The 21,729-nt window shown below is 39.1% G+C and overlaps 1 protein-coding gene across 4 annotated transcripts in view; it reads left to right on the forward strand.

Moving 5' to 3' along the window:
* The window catches only part of Pkn (serine/threonine-protein kinase N), a 61,562-nt gene that overhangs the window by 6,312 nt on the left and 33,521 nt on the right, over nucleotides 1–21,729 (forward strand). For all 4 annotated transcript variants that reach the window (XM_076808926.1, XM_076808918.1, XM_076808911.1 and 1 more), the window contains exons 2-3: nucleotides 1,242–1,370; nucleotides 7,508–7,709. In XM_076808926.1, the coding sequence (XP_076665041.1) occupies nucleotides 1,242–1,370; nucleotides 7,508–7,709 (331 nt within the window). The remainder of the gene's footprint in view (nucleotides 1–1,241; nucleotides 1,371–7,507; nucleotides 7,710–21,729) is intronic.

Below are 21,729 nucleotides of genomic sequence, written 5' to 3' on the forward strand. Positions count from 1 at the left end.
TCAATATTGCTACAAATAAATATAATGTGAAAGTAAATATAATATATAAATATAATATAAATATAATATATAAATATAATATATAAATATAATATAAATATAATATAAATATAATATATAAGTAAATATAATGTGAAGTGATGATGGCAATTTGCAATCATTGTGTGCTGCAAATGTGATTCAAATATGATCCCTATTTTTCAATGCACAACTGTAGTTAAATTTTGCGCAAATATAAGGTAAATAGATGACGGTCTGACGCGGGAACGTTCGCAATCCGCTTTCGAGAATGATCGGATAATTTTTCATTTTGCGTAAATATTAGCAGCACGTCATGACTCAAATATCATTCAAATATGACCTGAACAGAATATCCTCATCGACTGTATAAAGATTGCTACAACATTTCCTGTTCTAATTGCATCATTACACGTCTTAACCCTTAACTGGTATACTGTTTTTGGCAAACGTGGCTGGTATACTGAGGTCGTGGCAGACCCCAAATAAAAAAGGACACAGAAATTTGTAAAGTCTACCCCAGATCAACCTCTACGAATATTTTGTTCTTAGGTAATGTATAAAACAATAGAAACCTAGAAAGTTAAACTATTACTATAAAATTAATTAGAAAAACAGTTTACAAGCTCAGACAAGCAAAAATTTTGCAGCGAACTTTGCGTGCCTGGGGTCATGAGCGACCCCAAGACACCAGTCAAGGGTTAAATTTAACGCCAAGGTGAGCGCTCACAAAGCGCACAACACTGTTGCATTACGTGATTTGATATTCGATAAGCTTTACGCAAATTTGCTGTAAATTGTCTGGCTGGGATAAGAGTTGCGACAAAAAGTTTTTCGCTTAAAAAAAACTGCAGGGTCAATTTGACCCAGTGCGACAATCGAGGGTTAAAATCACATCGAGTCACATCGTGGCGTTGCCCTTTAATCAGTGTCGCGTTCCCCTCCTGGACCCAACACTCCGCCCATGCATCCTTCTCGCGCGGCAATTCACCAGAAATCATCCATCTGCGTCGTTACAATTGGACCACCCGGTGTAACGAAAGAGAATATCCCCATCCGCGATGATATATCGGCGCATGGTCCCCGGGATTTCCGTGGTCCGCCTGATATGTATTGGTAATTCGTTGCCCTTTTTTTAAATGCCCTGTATTTTACGATAACGCTTGGCGGGCAGAGTGGAAGCGAGCAGGGGGACGAATAATCGAAGGTGGAATCTGTTTCAGGGCGATTACATCAGGCACCCGGTTCTTTACGAACTGTCGAGCAAGTATGGAGTGGCTGTGAGTGACCAGGTGCCCTTGCCGGCTCGTCTCGACGAGCTCCGGGAGCACATACGCCGACAAATACGCAAGGTATGTCGAGTTTCGCTCACCCCTCTCGGCTACACCTCTTCTCTGAAGCTCTCTTTTTTCTTTGCGCACCGCGACGTACACGGTAGCGGTGCCCGGGCACGGTATATCCCCACGGCGGAGCGAGGGAGGGTCCTCTGGCGTTCGGAGGGGGGTATATATCCTCTTCCACCCTTGTTTCGCATCTCCCTGCGCCTCCTCGTTCCTCGCTCTCCTTTTTCGTCTCCCCGCGTGTGTCAGACCACCGTCGATCCGTGGCACGTCCGTTGAAAACCGGCACGGTCCACGTGACTAATGGATCCCGAGCAGAATTTATGGTCATTTCGGCGGAGAAAACGAAGCACACGCCGGAGCCACCAATAACACTGGGAGCCACGGGCTCGCGTAATCTCGCGCGGTACGTTATAACGCTATCGCCTCCTCGACCCATCAATTGTAAATCAGCGGCGAGAGTTCCTGGTAACATTTCACGGCGGACAGCTGGCGTCCACTGTCCGGGCAGAGTAAAAACGAACCTGTTATCGACGTTATCGCCAGGCTGCGCTGTGGGCAGGGCTTGTAACTGTTATTATAAAGATTTCGGTTCTTGAAAGAGTTATGAAGATCCTTTATTCGGAATAACCGTTACAAAGAACCTAAATATCAGACTATATGAGTTACGGTTCCTATATAGCTCTGTAACTTTTACTTTTCAGGTTCTATAACTTTTATTTTTTAGGTTCTGTATGAGTTACAAAGCGGTTGTGGAACCGATTCTTGTAACGATTGTGCAGAATTTTACAGTAAATGAAATTACAACATATTGCAACTATAGATTACTCTGTGTAACCAAATTGTTTTAAACATTATTGTAAATAAGTAAGCAAATGTATATTATGTACACATTTGTGCATATGTATGCAAGTGATCCTTGCATACCGCCGAGTGTATACATATACATATGTACAAATGTGTACGTAATATATATTTGCTTACTTATTTCTAATAATTTTTAAACAATTTGGTTACACACAGTAATCTATAGTTGTGATATGTTGGGATTTCATTTCATGTAAAATTCTGTAAATCGTTATAAGAATCCGTTCTATAACCGCTTTGTAACTTATATAGAACCTAAAAAATAAAAGTTATAGAACCTGAAAAATAAAAGTTATAGAACCTAAAAAAGGAAAGTTATAGAACCTAAAAAATAAAAGTTATAGAACCTAAAAAATAAAAGTTATAGAGCCTAAAAAATAAAAGTTATAGAACCTAAAAAATAAAAGTTATGGAGCCTAAAAAATAAAAGTTATAGAACATGAAAAATAAAAGTTATAGAGCTATATAGGAACTGTAACTTATACTTATATAGTCTGATATTTAGGTTCTTTATAACGGTTATTCCGAATAAAGGTTCTTCATAACTCTTTCAGTCAGAACCTTTATAGAACAGTTTGAAACAGTTATTTTCGAAACCTATCCAAGCCCTGGCTGTGGGTAATATTTTTGCCTGCGCGAAACAGAGTTTCGGTGAAGTACATATGAAGGGGAAAGGGGAAAAAACTAAAAATGACACGAAACAGTGTCATCAGAAAAAATTAAGTTCTCTGTGGAACTGATTGCTAACCTACGACGAATCCGATTGCAATTACCTCTTAACATAGAAATGATAATTGCTCAACCGAACATACGAGCTTGTAAATACTTATGTAACTATTTAGAAAAATGTAAATTACGTGTATGAATCCGCTGCTCATTATGTATAAATCTCTGTACAGCTAAATAAGCCTTAAGGCTTCATATGCTTCAATAAAAAAAAAAAATTTAGTTCTAATACTTTTGTCCATCAGTACAGAAAGAAGGTTTAACGAATATAATTTTCTTCTTCATTAATTTCTCGCTTTACCTTGACGACAGAAGCTTATGCTTAGGCAAATAGCATTTTCCGTATTTTCCAGTGCATAGTGGACAATCCCTGTTTTTAACGTTATCTCGCGGGGGTATTTAATCTGTATAACCATTTCTGATTCGACAGTTCTGTAGTCCCAGTTGCCACCAACAAAATATGCTATATATCTCAAAATCACGAAAAATGAACCTTTCCGATTTCTCCCTTCACCCTTTATATGTACAGTCGCGTGGGAAAATCAGTTGGCACTCTTTAAAATCGCAGAACTTTTTTAAAATTGGTCCAAACGATTCGATTTTTTTTTTAGAAGCTTACGAAATTACGTTTCTGGATGACGTGTTTCGTCGTTTTGAAAAAAATTGCAACTGGTCGGAATAGCGATGAAAATAATGAAGGTCGCTTTTCTCAAATTTTTTTCCGAGCCTGTAATGAAAATTAAAAAAAAACCGTTTGTAGAGTGAACTAAGTTGTATACATGCTGAAAATTTCATCTAAATCGGTTAACGTTACTTTGAGCTTAAAGATCGCAGAATAAGGGCGAAAATCGCGAAATACCCAAAATCAGCAATTTTCGACCTTGTTCTGCGATCTTTAAGCGCGTGTAGCTCAGAGCAACGTTAACCGATTTAGGCGAATTTTTCAGCACGTATACAACTTACTGCAATCTACAAACTTTTTTTTTTAATATTCATTACAGGCTCAGAAAAAATTTGAAAAAAGACCTTCGCTATTTTCATCGCTATTCCGACAAGTTGCATTTTGTTTCGAAACGACGACACTCGTCACCTAGAAAACTAATTCCGCTAGCTTCTAAAAAAAAACTCAAGTCGTTTGGACGAATTTTAAAAATGTTATGCGATTTTAAAGAGCGTCAACTTACTTTCCGATGCAACTGTACCTACTCTTTACGAAAGTCTTCCGCGTGCACGTTCAAAAGAAGGGTCGATGATTTTAGGAGCGACCTGGATAATTAGTGATAATTATTTACCACTGTTTCCTGTACACGTCAGCGTGCCGCGTTATCTCGCATATTTCTTTGTTTTCATATAATTTTTTGTTATCGCATAATCGCGGAACAGTGACGTAAACAGTCACCGATGACCTTTGGTTACGCCGAGTATCGGACCAATGCGAGGAAGCTAATCCGCGTCACCATAGAATCGCGCACAGTCTAAGTAGGGTATTCGAGAATTCTGCGCTCTTCGCATCGCACAGTGGTCCCAAATCGCCAAAAGCTGGTCAAAATTCAATTTTCGAAGTATATAGCAAGTTTATGCTATTGTAGCAGATTTGTTCTATATACATCAGTGCATCAAATGCCGCTTGAATTTCTACAATATATTCATTGGTTGTTGAGATATAGGCTGTCAAAGTTGACGAAATTTGATGCTCCTTAAGGGGGGAGCCTGGTGTAACTAAATGAAAATCGAGGCATTTTTCGGGAATTTTTTTTAAAGAAAGTATTTGATAGATCTTTCTGAAACTTTCAGGATATTGTATTAACAGGTTAAGGTATATAACAAAAAAAATTTATTAAAAAAGAGCGGCAAATAACAAAGTTATGCCCAGTCCGTTGGCGACGCAATTATTGCACTGCGGGCAACGTAGCGTCTTTTGGTTTCATATGAAACCAAAAATCGAACAATTTTCTTTTAGTTTATGAGTGTACGCACAGAATGAAGAAATTTGAAACTTAAAAGATGCAAAATGAACAAATGACGGCCTCTTGAATAAAAAGTTCACTGTTTCCAACGAAATTTTGCCTTAAATGTCTAAAAAAAAAGGTATTTATTTAAACAATATCATTATGTCAATAACTTAGCTCTGTGAAGAAAATGTTCACAAATATCCGTGCACAAGGCCAAGTCGATTGGTTGAATATTTTTGGAGTAATATTGCCCGCAAAGTGTGAAACTGTCGTTTCGAGAAAAACGCATTTAAAGTTTTGTGGTAGCCTGGCGCTCCGTAGCAAAACCGGCTATATCCGCTTTAATTTTTCGAATTTCGTTTTGCGGCTTTGGGAACATATTGTCGTGATGTTCAACTATTGATTTATGCAAAAAAAAAATCGTTTTCTTCGATCCGCTACACCAGGCTCCCCCCTTAATGTCTTGAAAATGGAAGCATGTTTAATGTGTCAGAGAAAGTTTATCTGAAAAGATCCATATGTGAAACAGTTTACCATTAGAGTAGGTGTTATAAACATAAACTTACCACAGAGACAAAGTAAAGTATCTTTGAATTCACCCTTGTAATTCTCTTCTCAATGTGTCACAAATCCAAGTCATGTTTTAATAAAATGGAAGGAAAGCAAAGATGAGTGTCACCGAGTGTCACGCTGTAACAAGTTTCTTGATATAAAGTAACATGTCAAGTATGATATCCAATTGAGAAAATTTGCGGAAATTTGCGGTGTTTTAAGATATTTAAATTTAAAGTGCCAAGTGTATTTAGCATATGAATAAAACAGCATGCGGTATTTCAAACAACACTTATAATTCATAGTTTTCTTTTATTATTTTCGGCAATACACTTGGAACTATTGTGACCTACTAAACGCAGAAATGTTGAGTTTTTTTTTACTGGAATCTGAAAAAATAAAATTGTCAAAATAATTTTTAAAAAAGTTTTGAAATTAACGTTCATATTAAATTCTACATTCTATTACATCGTTTTAGTCAAGAATCGGAAAATAATCAATTTTCACAAAAATTAACTTAAAAACAACGTTTATACCAGGGATATTAGATCCGACATCTGGTTTTCTGCGATTTTCACTTTAGTTTCGTAGTCAGCGACCTCGGAAACTGTAGGATACCAAGTTTAGATAAAATTTCATATGTTTCTGATATACGGGTCCGCCATATTGGATTCGTCATTTTGTTATAAAAATCGTGAATTTCAGATTCGTAATCAGCGACCCCAAAAACCCCCGAGCACCGATTTCTGACTAAATTGTAGTACGTTTCGAGAGGTTTGCCGCCTTTCAGCGATTTGGAACCACTGTGCGTCGCACAGTGGGGCACGTAACATAGGATTCGCAGTAAAAATATCATAACTTCTGTGTTTCTCAATATTTTTGAGTACTTTTTTTTTATATTATTTATTAATAGCCAACGGTTATATGGACAGCAACATAAATAAAATTGAAGCATCTTTAACAAACGAAATAATAATAAACCAAAGAAACGAAGAGTGCACAGCGCACTCGGGTGATTATGTATTAATAACAGCCAAAGTTGCGAATAGTTTCAGCCAATTTTTTTATGGCTGTTAGTAGATGGTATCTGCTTTCAATCAGTACTATCTAGAGCCCGGAGGAAGGCGGAGCTTTGTTTATAAACCTAAAAGAGTTAATGAAAACTGAAAATACTGGGTAGCTTCGTTTGAAGTCGTATAGTGGGATTACAGTGAGGAATTTTCGAAAACTATTTATGTCACAAATAAGCCGAGACTATACACATTCGAAATACATGCGGTGAAAAAATAAAAATATCCAGAGGAATTCAGAAAAAATTCGGCAATCTCGTACGAATATTGACACGTTTGCCGTTAAAATACGAAAGGTTAACTTCGCATCAATTTTCCTTTGCAATTAACATGAATATGACATATCTGTCATATACGTTAGATACGTCGGTCTATTGGCTTTCAGGATATAGCGATGGATACATAAAAATACACCTTTCATTTCAAGACTTTTCCTCTCCAGCCCCACTGTGCGTCGCCTTGTCCTCGAGTCTACCTTGGGATTTTCGAAGCAGCGAACGAAACGCAGCACGCTTAAAGGGGGCGAGAGGTTTCGGCGGGGCAGCGTTACCTCCGTAGCATTTAAACGCCGCTCGGAAATATTATTCGCGGCCCGCCGCGTGATTACAAGGTGTACGGGGGCCCTTGTCAGGTGTGCTCGCCGAGGGAAGTTACAGCGGATCTAATGGGGGCTAATAGAATGAGAGGATAGATCCGGGGCACGAAGCTCGGGCGTAATTTTACGTCTCATTTGTTTCGGGCAGAGGAGTGGTCCACACCGGGGACGGGGGCGCGCTTTAACCGATTGATCGATCGATAATAACAATGATAATCTCCTGCGCGCCTGTATCCTGTGAAGCGAGACTCCGGCTCTTGTCTCTCCCCGTTTCAACGGAGGGTCTCGCGCTCGTTGCCGATATAAACGGGCGGGGGATTATGGCCATCCGCGCGAAAGGAATCGAACGAAGGAAACGAACCGTGTGTCTGTTTCACTTTGTTGCAGGAGTTGAAGATAAAGGCCGGCGCCGAGAAGCTGAGGGTAGTGGCGACCGATCGTAAGGCCCTGTCGGACGCGGCGACGATCGTGAAGAAGGCGAACAGCAAGCTGAACGAGCTCCAGGCGGAGCTTCAGCAGCTCGAGAGTCAAATTATATTGACGCAGGGCCAGCCGCAGTCGCCCCAGCAAAATCACTCGAACGGTCAAGGTAAGGCGAAGTCGCACGGCCGCGAGATACCATCTTTGTAGCCGCGCTCGAACGCTGCCCGCCGCGGCATTGACCGAGAGGATAAGCCAGACTCATACGCGCCTAAACGGGTTTTACGTAATGCCAAGCGGTTAGACTTTCCTGCCCGATCAATTAGGGCCTTTTCAGGCGAGACGCCTCGGCTGCCTCGCGATTTCTATCCGAGACGGACGGAGGTCCCACGCGACTGATCTGGTGGAAATTTGTTTGTCGAGGAAGTCGACTGGTGCGTCGCGATACTTCTTCAAAATACAGTGGCTAAAAAAAGTATTGACACACTCACTTTTTTTTTAATGTCTTGGTATATTGAAGTGATATATTGATACAAAATATGCCTTTTAATGTCTTCTAACATACAGAAGTAATGTATTTTTTCAGAACTCTGAGTAATGTAATTTACGGAAATAACAAAAGAAAAACGAGAATTCCATACTGAAAAAAGTGTTGGCACACTTTAGACATAGGGGAGACCGGGGCAAAGTGGGACGAAAAATGTTTGAAGTTGAATAAAATTTTTCCCTTTCAATAGAAATGTGCGAAAATAGATTTATAATATAATTTGAACATTACTATTGATAAATGGCGAATATCAATACTTAAAATAAACTTAAAGTGTATTAAAATTCAACTTGAAAAGAAAATGCAAAATCGACCACTTTACCCCATATATGGGGTAAAGTGAGCTACTCTCTGGGGTAAAGTGAGCAGAAATAAAATACGTGTTTTAATGAAGCATATAATTATAAAATCAACTTTATTAGAAGTTTTAAACTATTTATTTAAACTATTTTTTTTTAAATATATTTCATTAATACAAGCTTAATGTTAATAATTTGTACTTTGTAACTTTGTACTTTGTGTTACTAACCTAAACTCATTTTCCTCTGAAAATGTGTTCTTAAAGGAACTTTGTTTACATGAACAGTCTGACATATAAATAAAACAAATACATACATAATTTTTAATAAAATACGTCACTCACATCACTCGCGCATCTTTTCTTTGCAGCTCAGTTTACCCCGGTCACTTTGCCCCGAATGTGTACTCAGTGGAAAATTAATTATTTAATAATATTAGGATTAATGTTTTCTCAAACGCGTGTACATGTATGTTTATAAGCTTGCTATAAACACGCAGAAAAAAATGGAGTTAAAATAACACATTTAACACTCATTTATCCAAAAAGCTAAATTGAAAAAAAAACAATTGGAAGTCTCTAAAACTTCATTTTTAATTTTCTAAATGAATTTCCATTTTTCGTAACCTGAATGTGCATAATTATCATTGTCGTATTACATACATTTATTACGTCACCAAAATTTCTAAATATATTCTATTGTTAAAGAATAAATTAAGGAAGCTCATTTTACCCCGGGGTTCACTTTGCCTCGGTCTCCCCTAATTATTAGAGACACAGTTATTTGAATTGATAAGTACGATGCAAGTGTTTAATATTTTGTATGCATGCCTTCGGTATTAATTATAGCTTGCAATCGATTTGGCATCGATTCGACAAGTCTTTTGGTAGTTTCTTGAGGAATTTTTGACCACTCTTCTAATAGTGCCTTCTTTAAGTCGTTTTTATTTCTTATTTTCCTTTTTCGAATTTCTAGATCTAATATATGCCAAAGGTTTTCTATGGGGTTAACATCCGGTGATTGGGGTGGTGTTGGAAGCTGTTTAGGTACATTATAAAGAAGCCATTCTCGTGTTCTGTGGGCCGTGTGCTTTGGGTCATTATCTTGCTGGAACCGAAATGTTTCTTTTATGCCTAATTTTGTTGCACTCCCTAATAAATTGTTCCGCAATATACATCAGAGCATTCATATTTCCTTCGATAAATGCTAAATTTCCCACCCCATTATGTGACATACAACCCCAAACCATTAGATGCCCGCCGCCATGTTTCGCGATTGGCCGAATATTTTGCTTTTCCAGTTCGGTGTTTGGTCTCCTCCACACAAACTTCTTCCCATCGGAGCCGAAAATATTGAATTGACTCTCATCCGAGAATATAACATTTTCCAAAATTCCATTGGCTTATTTATACACGCTTTAGCAAAGCCGAGCCGTTTCCGTCTATTAGTGACATTTATGAACGGCTTTTTTCTCGCCGCTCTGCCGTAAATTGTAGCAGAGTGTAGAACATTTCGTACAGTTTGAGCAGTAACTGTCTTTCCCGAAGATGTTGCAATATCGACAGACAAATTCTGAGCACTCGCACAGGGGTTTCTTACGACTTTTCTTATATGTCGTCGCTCTCTTACTGTTAATACTTTCGGCCGCCCCGATCGTGGCCTGTTTTCCGTAGTAGCAGTCTCTTCATACTTTTTTTATCACATGTCTCACTGTAGGGAAACCTAATTTTAACGCTTTACCGATTTTCCGATAACTCTCGCCACGTTTACGCAGGAAAATAATTTCATGTCGCGGCAAATGCATGGGTCACAACCGGCCACTCGGCGCTCACGTAAAACTTTAAGGGGAGGTTCTGGTCTAAATGTGGATTTTTTTTTATTTCATTTTTCGAATGTTCAATCTTTTAGGAATACGTGTTTAAAAGGATTTGTTGACATTCGTAAAATTCCCGAGGTTATAGGCATTTGAGTAGCGGCAAATGCATGGACAACACCCGGCCATTCGGCGCCCACGTAAAACTTTAAACGCCTTTTTCTCGAAACACTGTTCTCAAAACGGTGGGACCTGTATCTTCAAAAGTTATTATCTGATTCGACTGAAACTTTTTTTATTTTGAAGAATATACTTTTGGCTAAGAGGGAAACCAGAAAAAAATTACAAAAATTACATTTTTTTTTTAAAAATAACGACACTACAAGTTTGAAATCACTTTTCCCTGTATTTTGCGTCCTTTCATCGCCTTTGAAAATTATAAATTTTTAACTTTTTGTATTTTTTAGTCCCCCCTAGCCAAAAGAATAATCTTCAAAATAAACAAGGTTTCAGTCGAATCGGATAATAACTTTTGGAGACAGAGGTCCCACCGATTTGGATCAATTTTTTGGCGCCTTGACTTTAACGACTCCCCAAGGCTGTCTGCAATGATTAATTATAAAACAAAAAATATATTTCTACAATCTAAGACATCCTTAATACAATGCAACAAGTCCCATTAAATTATACATAGTACTTTTCCTTTAATTAATTCCTAAATATCACCTATTTTTTTGGGCTCTATACCAGAACCTCCCCTTAACCACTCTGTCCCTATAAACATATCCCGGATAGTAAACTCTAGCTACCCAAGTGTCTAGTCAGAAAAGGCCTTTGCTACCCAGTCCTCGCTCATCGATACACAAACCAGTTCAAGTATTTTTATTTTTTTAAATATCGATAAATTTTGAATGTTTGCATTGGAACGATTAGCTGCTTATCGTCTAAGCCACTTTAACTGGGCCTGGGCGATCCGTTTATTTGACCGGTTCTCGCGTAGAGTCTGCATGCTAACGACCGCGAGCCTCTTTTCGACATATCAATTAATGTTACTGCTTATTCGCGGCCGCCTTATCGATACATCGACGTGGCGGCCAGTGTTCCGGTGCGCTACCCTCGTGGCACGGCTAACGACTGTTCTGTGTCGTTAACGAGCGGTCACTTAATAACTCCACCCACTAACGAGCCGTCGAGACGACGGGCCACCGCGTCCTCGGTTTATAAAGTTCAGCCGTGCATGCGAGCTGCCGCTTCATTCCGCCATCGGACTCGGCAAATCGAGCATGCCCGGCCCGAGCCATAAACGCGGCCCCGCCAGTCGTCGCGTCCACGATCCAGCGATGCGTGGTCTGATAAATTGCGCTTGAAAAATCGCTTTACGCTTCGACCGGTGCCATTTCTCTGCCCCTCTGGCGTTTTCGATCTCCACGCGTAATTCACGTGAAATTGCCCGGGCATACATCTTGCGTTCTTTAAAGAGTAACAGACCCTGTTGCCCGCGGCATCGGACCGCCTCCAGCTTTAAAAATCGGGCACTCGCGACTTCGGGGGGCTGTTGCCGTGGAATGGCGCTGTTGGCACAGTTGGCGCGTTCCGCGGTGCACGCGTTTAACGGCGAACGAGAACATTGTCATCCGGAAACGGTGCTCTAATGGCATTTCCAGTCACCGCCGGCTGGCCGTTCCCCACCCCCGCTGAAAGTACTACTAGTGCAGTTGCTGGGCATAAATTAGGAATGATTAACTCCGATCCTCGTAATCGTGGGTCATGGTACTCTGAGTAGTCACGGGCGTAGCGTTGGATTTCAGGCGTCGCGTGCACCCCGCTGTCGCGGCTCATGCACCGTTCTATCTGATATCTGCGGTGAATTAATTCGGTCTGCACATGCACGGAGATCCCATTATCCGTACAGATATCTCCGGGATGTACAGTTCAGGCTTTGTTGGTTTTACTCTGTTTGAGGAGAGAGGGAGCTGGCATTTCCGAAGGGCGCCTCTTTTCAGTTACTCAGCGCTGTCTTATCGCGCATTTCAAACGCATTCGTATCTCACGCGTGAAGTGACAGATTATCGGGCTTTACTGTTAGTAGGGTAGACCGGGGCGAATCGGATCACTTTGTGTTTGACGGTAGAAAAATACTAGTCAGACATTTAAAAAACTAATTTTTTATTATATATTCGTGATCAGTACACCTTTGGCTTTAAGAGTAATAATAGAAAATAAAATTAAACATACAAGTGTTTCTTCTGCAAACAAGGAAACGAAAAGTGAGAAATATCCGATTGGCCCCGAAACTTGGGGCGAATCGGATAACCCAGAAATTTCTGATAAAAAACTGAAATTTTCATAACAAAATCTTTAGAATCAACTTAAACAAATCTAATTTAATGACTCAGCACACAGATCGGTAGAATATTGCCGTTTTTTGCCGCCTCTATCAGCACAATTCTCGTGGCATCATTCTTCTCAAATAATCTTCTGAAAGTGGACGAATTAAATTTTTACCAGAGTAAATACAATGCCATCTTCTTAAGACCATTAATTTAATTCTTTGTTTCGTCATTTCTCTAAATTTAATTTTTATCACAGATTCCTTTTTTTTGGACACCATGATCCCTGATTGCTCTTTTTAATGTACGTACTAATCATCTGTATATAAACAATTATCATATTTATAATCATAAAAATACTGAAATGAAAATAAAGAGTGATCCGATTCACCCCAAATAACGCGATCCGATTAGCCCCATATATAAGTATTTCAAAGGGTGTAGATTACATAAACATATTATGATATAATAGCCTAAAATACATGAAATACTAAACTTGGACACCGTGCAAACTAATAACAATAATCACATGGGAATTTTCAAGCTTACTTTTTATTTTAAATAAGAAATTGCAGATTACGTAGGTTAGATTCGGACCAGAATTGTAACGTTCGCACGCGTCCATGTCAGTGAAAACGTATGCCAGCTCTAAACAATCACTTAAAACAATTAACGGGCTTTTGCGGTAGGTGCGGGGGATAGAGACGAGGTACTACGAACGATTAGAGATGTAGGAAATATGGATTAAATTCTTATTTTGATCCGATTCACCCTGCGATCCGATTCGACCCGGTCTACCCTACCCAAAGATTCCAAAGATCCCGAGCTTCTGCCGCGGGACCAAAATGGTCTTCAGTCTTCTTTCAAACCGTGCCGATCGATCGTAGCAATCGTCCACCCGTAGTTCCACGTCTTCGGACTATTATCGAACGTTGGCTGCAGCGCAGAACAGTCGTCTCCTCGAAGACAATGAGTCGATCGAGCTTCTGGTCGGGGGGTTTTGAGCAAACTGGCACGAAATGGTACGAGGACGCGTTGAAAATCGGTACTGCTCTCGGTCCGTCGACCTTGGAGGAGACTAGTTACGCCACTGGTGGGCAGTTCGCTGTCGGTGCCGCTTCGTGACGCGCCCGAGGCTCCGTACGTAGCCGCTCGCGACTAGGAGAGCCCGCGGTCTTCTGTTCTCGTTGAATTGACGGTAAGTGGTAGCATCTATTTATACCGTGGGCTCAGACGCTCTATTCACTCCAGTTAAGTCAGTCATCATACGCTCTCCGGACCGGCAACCTGCCTCTGGGCCACCCCATTCACTTCCCTCCGCGATGGGACGTGCCATTCAGAGCGGTCTCCTAACAATGCAACTGCAACTGGTACCACCGGGCTTCCTGTATCTCGTTACCTGGGGGAACGGCGGGTTTAGGTTCTCGGGCTCCGCATTAAATGGTCAATCGTACAGCTCGATCGTGCTGTGTTAGGTAGGTTGGTCTGACTCTGCTCGCACAAAGGGGGTGCACGACGATGTTCTTGTGTTCCGGGGTGGGGTGGCAAGACACTTGTTGAACGTTTGATTAGATCGTCGTAATCAGACACTTATTTGTAAAAGGGGCGGTTAATGTTTGGACCAAATGCTTTCTCAGTGATTAAATGTCCCGTAACTGGGGAGGGGGGTGATTAACAGTGGAGGGTCGACCGAGGCGAATCGGATCGCTTTGTGTTTGATGGTAAAGAAGATAATAGTTAAGCATTAAAAAACTGGATTTGTAGATATTATAAGTATATTTGTAACTAGTATTCTGTTGGCTTGGACGTTAATAATAAATAGAGATCCCTATGTCACGTGTATTAAACGTATCCGTAGCACAATTCGTGTATCTTTTAGTACACGGGTACCCGTGCACTATTTCACGTGTATTTAAATACACGTGAATTTAGATACACGTTTATTTATAAATACACGTATATTAACGTGTCCGTATTTTGATTCGTTTGATTTTTAATATCTATAGATATCCCAGAACTCTGAGGGATTGCGAAATTCGTAAAAGAATTAATGTATTTAAATGTATTTGCTAGAATAATATGCAGAAAGTATGGTTTTACAAATTTTCAGATTGTAACTAATAACACAGTTATAAAATTAACAAGATTTATTTAATCGATTGCCTATTTTGATACGAAAAGTTAAGGCATTACTGGTAATAAGCGAGTTTCTTTTTAGACGCAACGATAATCCTTAAAATTGAAAAACATCACTCGGTTTTATTACACTTATTGCTTAAGTGACCGCCATTGCCCATTCTCCCGTAGTTAATGCACAATTCTGATCAAAATACACGTGTATTTAAATACACGTGAAATAGTGCACGGGTGTATTAAAAGCTACACGGATCGAGGTACGGATATATGTAATACACGTACCATACCATGGTCTCTAATAATAAAGAATAAAACCAAAGTTAGAAATCTTCCTTCTACAAACAAAATACCAAAAAGTGAAATAATACTCGGTCTACGCTACTAAGAACTGTTTCAGGTTAAGGGGTTAACTACCGTCAGGGGGTAGAAAACGAATCGAATCTTTGGGAATTTATTTCAGAAAGTACACGCATATCTTTATGCAATGGCTTTTGTATTCAGATGAAGGACACTTTAACAGGTTATTATATTACGTTTCGGTATAAAAATATTTAGTTATTGCACAATTGCAACTGATTTCCCGGAAGCTGTTTTTAGAAACATGTTTTACGGTGACCAACATTATTCGGAACTTGGTTATCTCAAACGAAAAAAACGAAGATGATTTAGTTAGTACAATAGTTTAGTCTTTAATCGTTCCGTTTTATAAAATATTAATTTGAGACAAAATGGCAGATGATTAAAATGAAATGATCGACCTTCGTAGAAAAAACACTTATTTTTCATCCATAAAATAAAAACTATGAATTGGAAAAACAAATGCTTCGTTTAAAGACTAGATTTGAATGTCTAGAAGAAACCTACAAAGTTTCAGAAAGATTGGCGCAGCGGTTTTGAAGAAATTGTGGTCACCGGGCTAAAACAGCTTCCGGGAAATCAGTTGTAATTTTGCAATAACTAAATATTTTTATACCAAAACATAATATAATAACCTGTTAAAGTGTCCCTCATCTGTATACAAAAACCATTGTATAAAAATATGCGTGTACTTTCTGAAATAAATTGCCAAAGAATCGATTCTTTTTCTACCTGCTGACGGTAGGTAACCCCTCGAAGGGGTTAGATTTCGCAGAGTAGCCTAAATGAGCTGTTTCCCACGTGTTCCCCTGCTAGAGCGCTACTAGAAAACAAATAGAGTACACGAGCTTGTTTAGAATAAGATATCGCGGATGAGACGTTGCCACGGGATCCAGGAGAAAGTAGATTCCCTCCTTTCGTCCGAGGGAACCAATAACGAACGCCGCGCACGAGGGCTCTCGGTTCACTTTCCAGTTCTTCGGGTCCTGCGTGCGTGTAATACGCCGCTCTGTCCGCGAGGGACAGTGAAAACGCTCCGTTGCGGTACACGCTGTACAGGGTGAGTCCAGAAACTGGACCGGGCTGTAACTTCAGTGCAGATGGAAATAAATTGCGATTGATTGTTGAGGAGCTTCCTAGACTCCTAGAAAGTCCATTTCCTAAGATCACGCATTCCCCCAAAATGAACCGTACATCTTTCATGCCAATCGATTCTCCTCGCTAAATAATATATCGCATTTTTGTGTTATTCGAAGAAATGGCAATTACACTAACTATTAATATAGAAATGGAGAAGAAATTGTCGTTAATTTTGATTCCATTTAGGTATCTAAAAAGCGTGTGGCTTTGTAGAAACTTCGCAGTTTCTTTCTTCTTAAATTCTATTTTTACAGTTTTCTTTTAAATAAATGTTACCTCTATTATTGCAACCGGGGTGTACGCTTTTTCTCAATTTTCTCAAAACGGTATCATACACAAACTTGTCGATACTACCTACCTCTGGAATAAATTTAAGACTTTACCGATTAACGCGGTGGCTTTATGGAAATTTCGGGCAGTGTGTTTTAAGCTGGGCAATTTCTAATCTTGCCAGTGCAGGATCTGCAGAAGTTAAAGTATTTCTTCTCCCAAAGCATGTTTGCGTGGGTACAGTTTTTGCGGAAATGCGCTCGCAAGAAGATAGGCCTCCCTAAATCTTTCGCTACCAATTTCTCTACCTTCGCTTAGAACACTGCCACAGCCCCAGCTTCTAGACCCACCCCGTATACCCAGATAACACGATCAAGAGCGCGTTGCGAGAGGCGATCGGTGGAACGATCGCGCGCGCAGTACCGTTGCGCACTCGCGCGCGTATTTAGCCCGCGGCCCCTCTAGCTGCGATGTGTATCGAGATCGCGTTTCAGCCCGAACCCACGGTTTCGCATTCCGCGCTGCGTCAGTGAGGCCCTCCGGCCCTCTCCCTCTTTAGGGCTACCTGCTCTCCGAGGCCCGAGTTCGCGGCCCAGCCGAGCGGTTACGACAGTACGCGAGCGGCAAGTTTAGAAATTTAATGATTCCGCGCCAGTAATGGAGATATCGCGACACGCATGGATTGGGCCCTCAAAGTCGCCTGCACTTATCCCGCCCCGCGGAATTACGATAATGCCATTGTTCGGGGTACAAGCCTGTGTATTTATCGAAATAACGGTTCATTCAGCCAGTTTCCTCTTTCTAGTACCTACGCATCCAGTATCCAGAACAGGGCTTGAAAACTGTTGTAATATCGATTTCGGTTTTTTTTTTTCTAACGGTTATGAAGAAACTTTATTCTGAATAACTGTTATGAAGAACCGAAATTTCAAACTATTACCGGTTTCGGTTACGGTTCCTATTTCCTTCCTCATATCGATCCCATAACTGTTATTTTTTTTCGGTTCTATATCGGTTCCGAAACGGTTCTAGAATCAATTCGTGTATCGACTTTTCCCTAATTGATATCATTAATTATTGTAGCTGCAGATTACTGTATACAACCCCTGGCAATAAGTTTGGAACCAAAGGCAAAAATACGAAATTAACGAGGAACGCCAATATTTTTTATTTATAATATGCAACGGTATAGGGTAAATGTCCCAATTAATGCCACTTCATTTATTTTACTTAATAAACACGCAATGTATAATGAATAGTTTATAAAATAATTTATCATAAAAATTGGGACTGTTCTTCTTATTATTATAGTACATTCTTTATATGTCTATTCTTTATACATTACGTTTTTTAAAGTGAAATAAATAAAGTGGCAGTAATAGGGACACTGACAGTATATGGGACATCTACCCTATATGTGAAACGCGTCGTAATGTTAAATTGGTGTATTTTAAAGTAAAAGCACCAAAAATAATTAAGAATTTTGTTTATTATATAATAGAAAATATGGAAGAAACAAAATGTGTCTGGGAAATAAGTATGGAACGGACCGATGTTCTGGAAAAAAGTATGTAACATTATGAATTTGCAAAGAAATTAATAATAATTAATTTAATATTTATATTATCTAGTATTTTGTGACGTTCCCACGTGCACGTATCAGAGCTTGTATACGTTTTGGCATCGATGTAATCAAGTTTTCACACTGTGATGGCAAAATTTGTTTCCATGACAGCTTAATGGCTTCCAAAAGTTCAGTTTTATTTTTTGGTTTTTTGTCGCGTATAAATTGTTTCCAAAGTGCCCACAAATTTTCGAATGGACTTAAATCTGGGCTATTTGCTGGCCATTTTATGTTTCGAAAGACTTTTTGTTAAAGGTAGTTTTGAACTATTTTGCTTCGATGACAACTTGCATTGTCATGTTGAAAATAAAAATCATCCGAATCCTCGAACCACTGATCTAAACTCGGTATTAAAAAGTGTTCTAATATATGAATATATACTTCAGAGTTCACAATTTTTATACAAAATGCATATTTGTCCAACTCCTTGAGCTGTCATACACCTCCAGACCATATACGACTTTGGATATTTTATTTTAAAATTCAAACAATCTTCAATAAATTTTTCAATTGGTCCACACGAAGTGGATTCATCGCTGAATACAACTTTACTCCAATCTTCTGTAGTTCAATGCGCATACTTCTTACATCATTCTAAACGTTTCTTTTTGTATTCCTTAGTGAGAAATGGCTTTGTCTTTGCTTTGCAGAAAGAATACCCCATTTTTTCATTAATTTCGCGAGATGTGGCTCTTCTCATTTTCTTTACGATCTGTCTTAATCGTCTGTCATCTCTTCTTGAAGTTGAGCGCGGACGTCCGCCTCTTTTGCGATTCACCACACTGCCCGTCTCGTTAAATTTTCCTTTTATTTTACTTACTGCGCTTCGGTTACAATTCAAAATTTCAGCTACTTTTTGCGGAGTATTACCTTCTTTCAATAATGCAATTAAGCGTAACTTTAAATCGTTAGATAAATGTTTGCGTGGTGGCATGTTTTTATTCATTCGACTTGCTTGTTTCCTGTCTCAAAATAGTTTTGAAAAGAGAATAATGAAATGAAAACCATGAAGTAACTAACTAATATGCATGTACAAATGTCAGAAAATACTAGGTAATATAAATACTGAAAACATTATTGTTAATCTCTTTGCAAATTTATATTGTTCCATACTATTTTCCAGAACATCGGTCCGTTCCATACTTATTTCCCAGACACATTTTGTTTCTTCCATATTTTGTATTATATAATAAACAAAATTCTTAATTATTGTTGGTGCTTTTTCTTTAAAATAGAGCAATTTAACACTACCACGCGTTTCATATATATACCGTTGCATATTATACATAAAAAATATTGGTGTTTCTCGTTAATTTCGTATTTTTGCGGTTGGTTCCAAACTTATTGCCAGGGGTTGTATGTGCATATTCTTTACAAAATCCTTATAGAAAAAGAAGAAACATTTATACATATCATACATAATAAAGCGTTGAAATAAATAAATCAGCGACATCTATTTTTACATTCCCACACACTATATCATTCGGAATAGGAAGTTAAATTTTTCTCCTGTTTCTATAAGGATTTTGTAAAAAAAAAGATGAACATCTACAGCAATCTACAGCTACGATAATGAATAATATCAATTAGGGAAAAGTCGATATAAGAATTGATTCCAGAACCGAAAAAATACCGGTTGTGGAACCGATATGAAGAGGGAAATAGGAACCGTAACTGAAACAGATAATAGTTGGTAATTTCGGTTCTTCGTTACAGTTATTTGGAATAAAGGTTCTCCATAACCGTTTCAATCAGAAGCTTTATATAGAAGATTTAATCAGTTATTTTCGGAACCGTTTCAAGCTCTGATCCTGAATACGGAGCTTGCATGCATATCTGTGCCAGGCAATAGTGGGACTACACTATAAGCTTGTGGGAGTGGAGAATATAAAATATTTCCACAGTAAACCTTTATATGAAATCGCCTGCCAAAACACGAAGCCAGTCCACGTTATCTTAACAGAATTTGCAACCCAGCATCGCGGAAGCTGCTCCATGGATTTCTCCATGTTCTCCTTAAAATGCCCACTCCTAAATCCGCACGCGCCTTAATCGCATCTAAGCTACCGCAGTAGTTCAATAAATAGATCGAACACGTTGCTGGTTGCGCAGGATATAAATTCGGATTTCAATTTGTATCGCATAAAGTAATTGTTACTCGATCCGATAATGGTGCACCTAAATCCCTCGCGACTTCATAAATTCGCCGCGCCGCGCAGCTGGTAGTCGCCACGTGTCTAGATCCTTGTTTCCGATTAACATCGGGAAATACTGGTATTAGTATGCAAAACGGTGGAGCGCTTTCTTATTTTATTGTCACGGCAGTTACGCCTCTCTCGTTTTAACACGTTATCGTTTCTCACGCGACATTCGTTTAGCCGAACCACTTCCAGATCACCGAGCGCGGTTACATAATCCCGTGCGTTTCGTATCGCGAATCACGGCACTCGAATACCAGACCATCATCCGCGAGGATCGCGGGCTTGCATGCGCTCTCCTCCATCAGATTTTATTGTTAACGAATACCAAGGAACACGCTCTATTATCCTTTCACTGGGTGGCCCACAAACCAGCGCGAACTTTATCGCGCGTACCCGCCACGGTGCTTTATGTGCCCTGGAGCCTCGACGTTCGCGCGCACCAGAGGTAACATCATCCTATTTTTGTCCCGTGCCTGAACTCGGTACATGGAGCAGGTTACGCAATTTTTCTCAACCGCGGCGAGCATTAGCCCGCCAGAAATTCTCAGCGCAATTACAAGCTCGATGGCGCACAGTGGCTCGAGTAGATATACTATATGCAGTGACTCAATAATTAATATTCGGACACTTTTTGAAATCGCATAACTTTTTTAGAATTGGTCCAAACGACTTGAGTGTTTTTGAGAAGCTAGAAGGATTAGTTTGCGAACTGACGCGTTTCGTCGTTTTGAAGAAAAATGTATTTGGTTGAAATAGCGAAAAGAATAGTAAAGGACTATTAAAGGTCTATTATAAAAACGTTTAAAGATCGCAGAATAAGGTCGAAAATCGCTGATTTCGGGAATTTTAGGCACGTATACAACTTACTGCAATCTACAAATGTTTTTTTTTTTTAATTTTCATTACAAGCTCACAAAAAAAAGTTTAAAAATCGACCTTTACTATTTTTTTCGCTATTCTGACCAAATACATTTTTTTTCGAAACAGCCAAATACGGCATTTAGCAAACTAATCCTTCTAGCTTCTAAAAAAAACTCAAGTCGTTTGGACCACTTCTAAAAAAGATACGCGATTTTAAAAAGTGTCCGAATATTAATGCGAGTCACTGTAGCTAGTCAAAATTATGTTTTCGCGGTATTGGATTTATACGTGGTTTTAATTGTTAGAAAACGAACCTTCTTCGTAGCACAGTTTACAATATTATGATGACTCAAGTAGTGAATAAGATTAGCGTGTAATATAGTTTAAGTAATTATAGTTGTAGGGCACACTTATAGTTATAGTTAAATTACATTACTGTAGTTTCGTTCTTCTTCCTTTATTGAAGTAGTTTTTATAAGATTTTTATTTTAATAATATTTTTAGTGAGATAGTAAACTGTGATGCGGAGCAAGTTCGTTTAGCAATTAAAACCCCGTATAAACCCAGTTCCGCGAAAAAATAATTTTGGCCAGCTAGCATATACCTAAGCA

The sequence above is a fragment of the Andrena cerasifolii genome, chromosome 1 (assembly GCF_050908995.1).
Source record: "Andrena cerasifolii isolate SP2316 chromosome 1, iyAndCera1_principal, whole genome shotgun sequence".
NCBI lineage: Eukaryota > Metazoa > Arthropoda > Insecta > Hymenoptera > Andrenidae > Andrena > Andrena cerasifolii.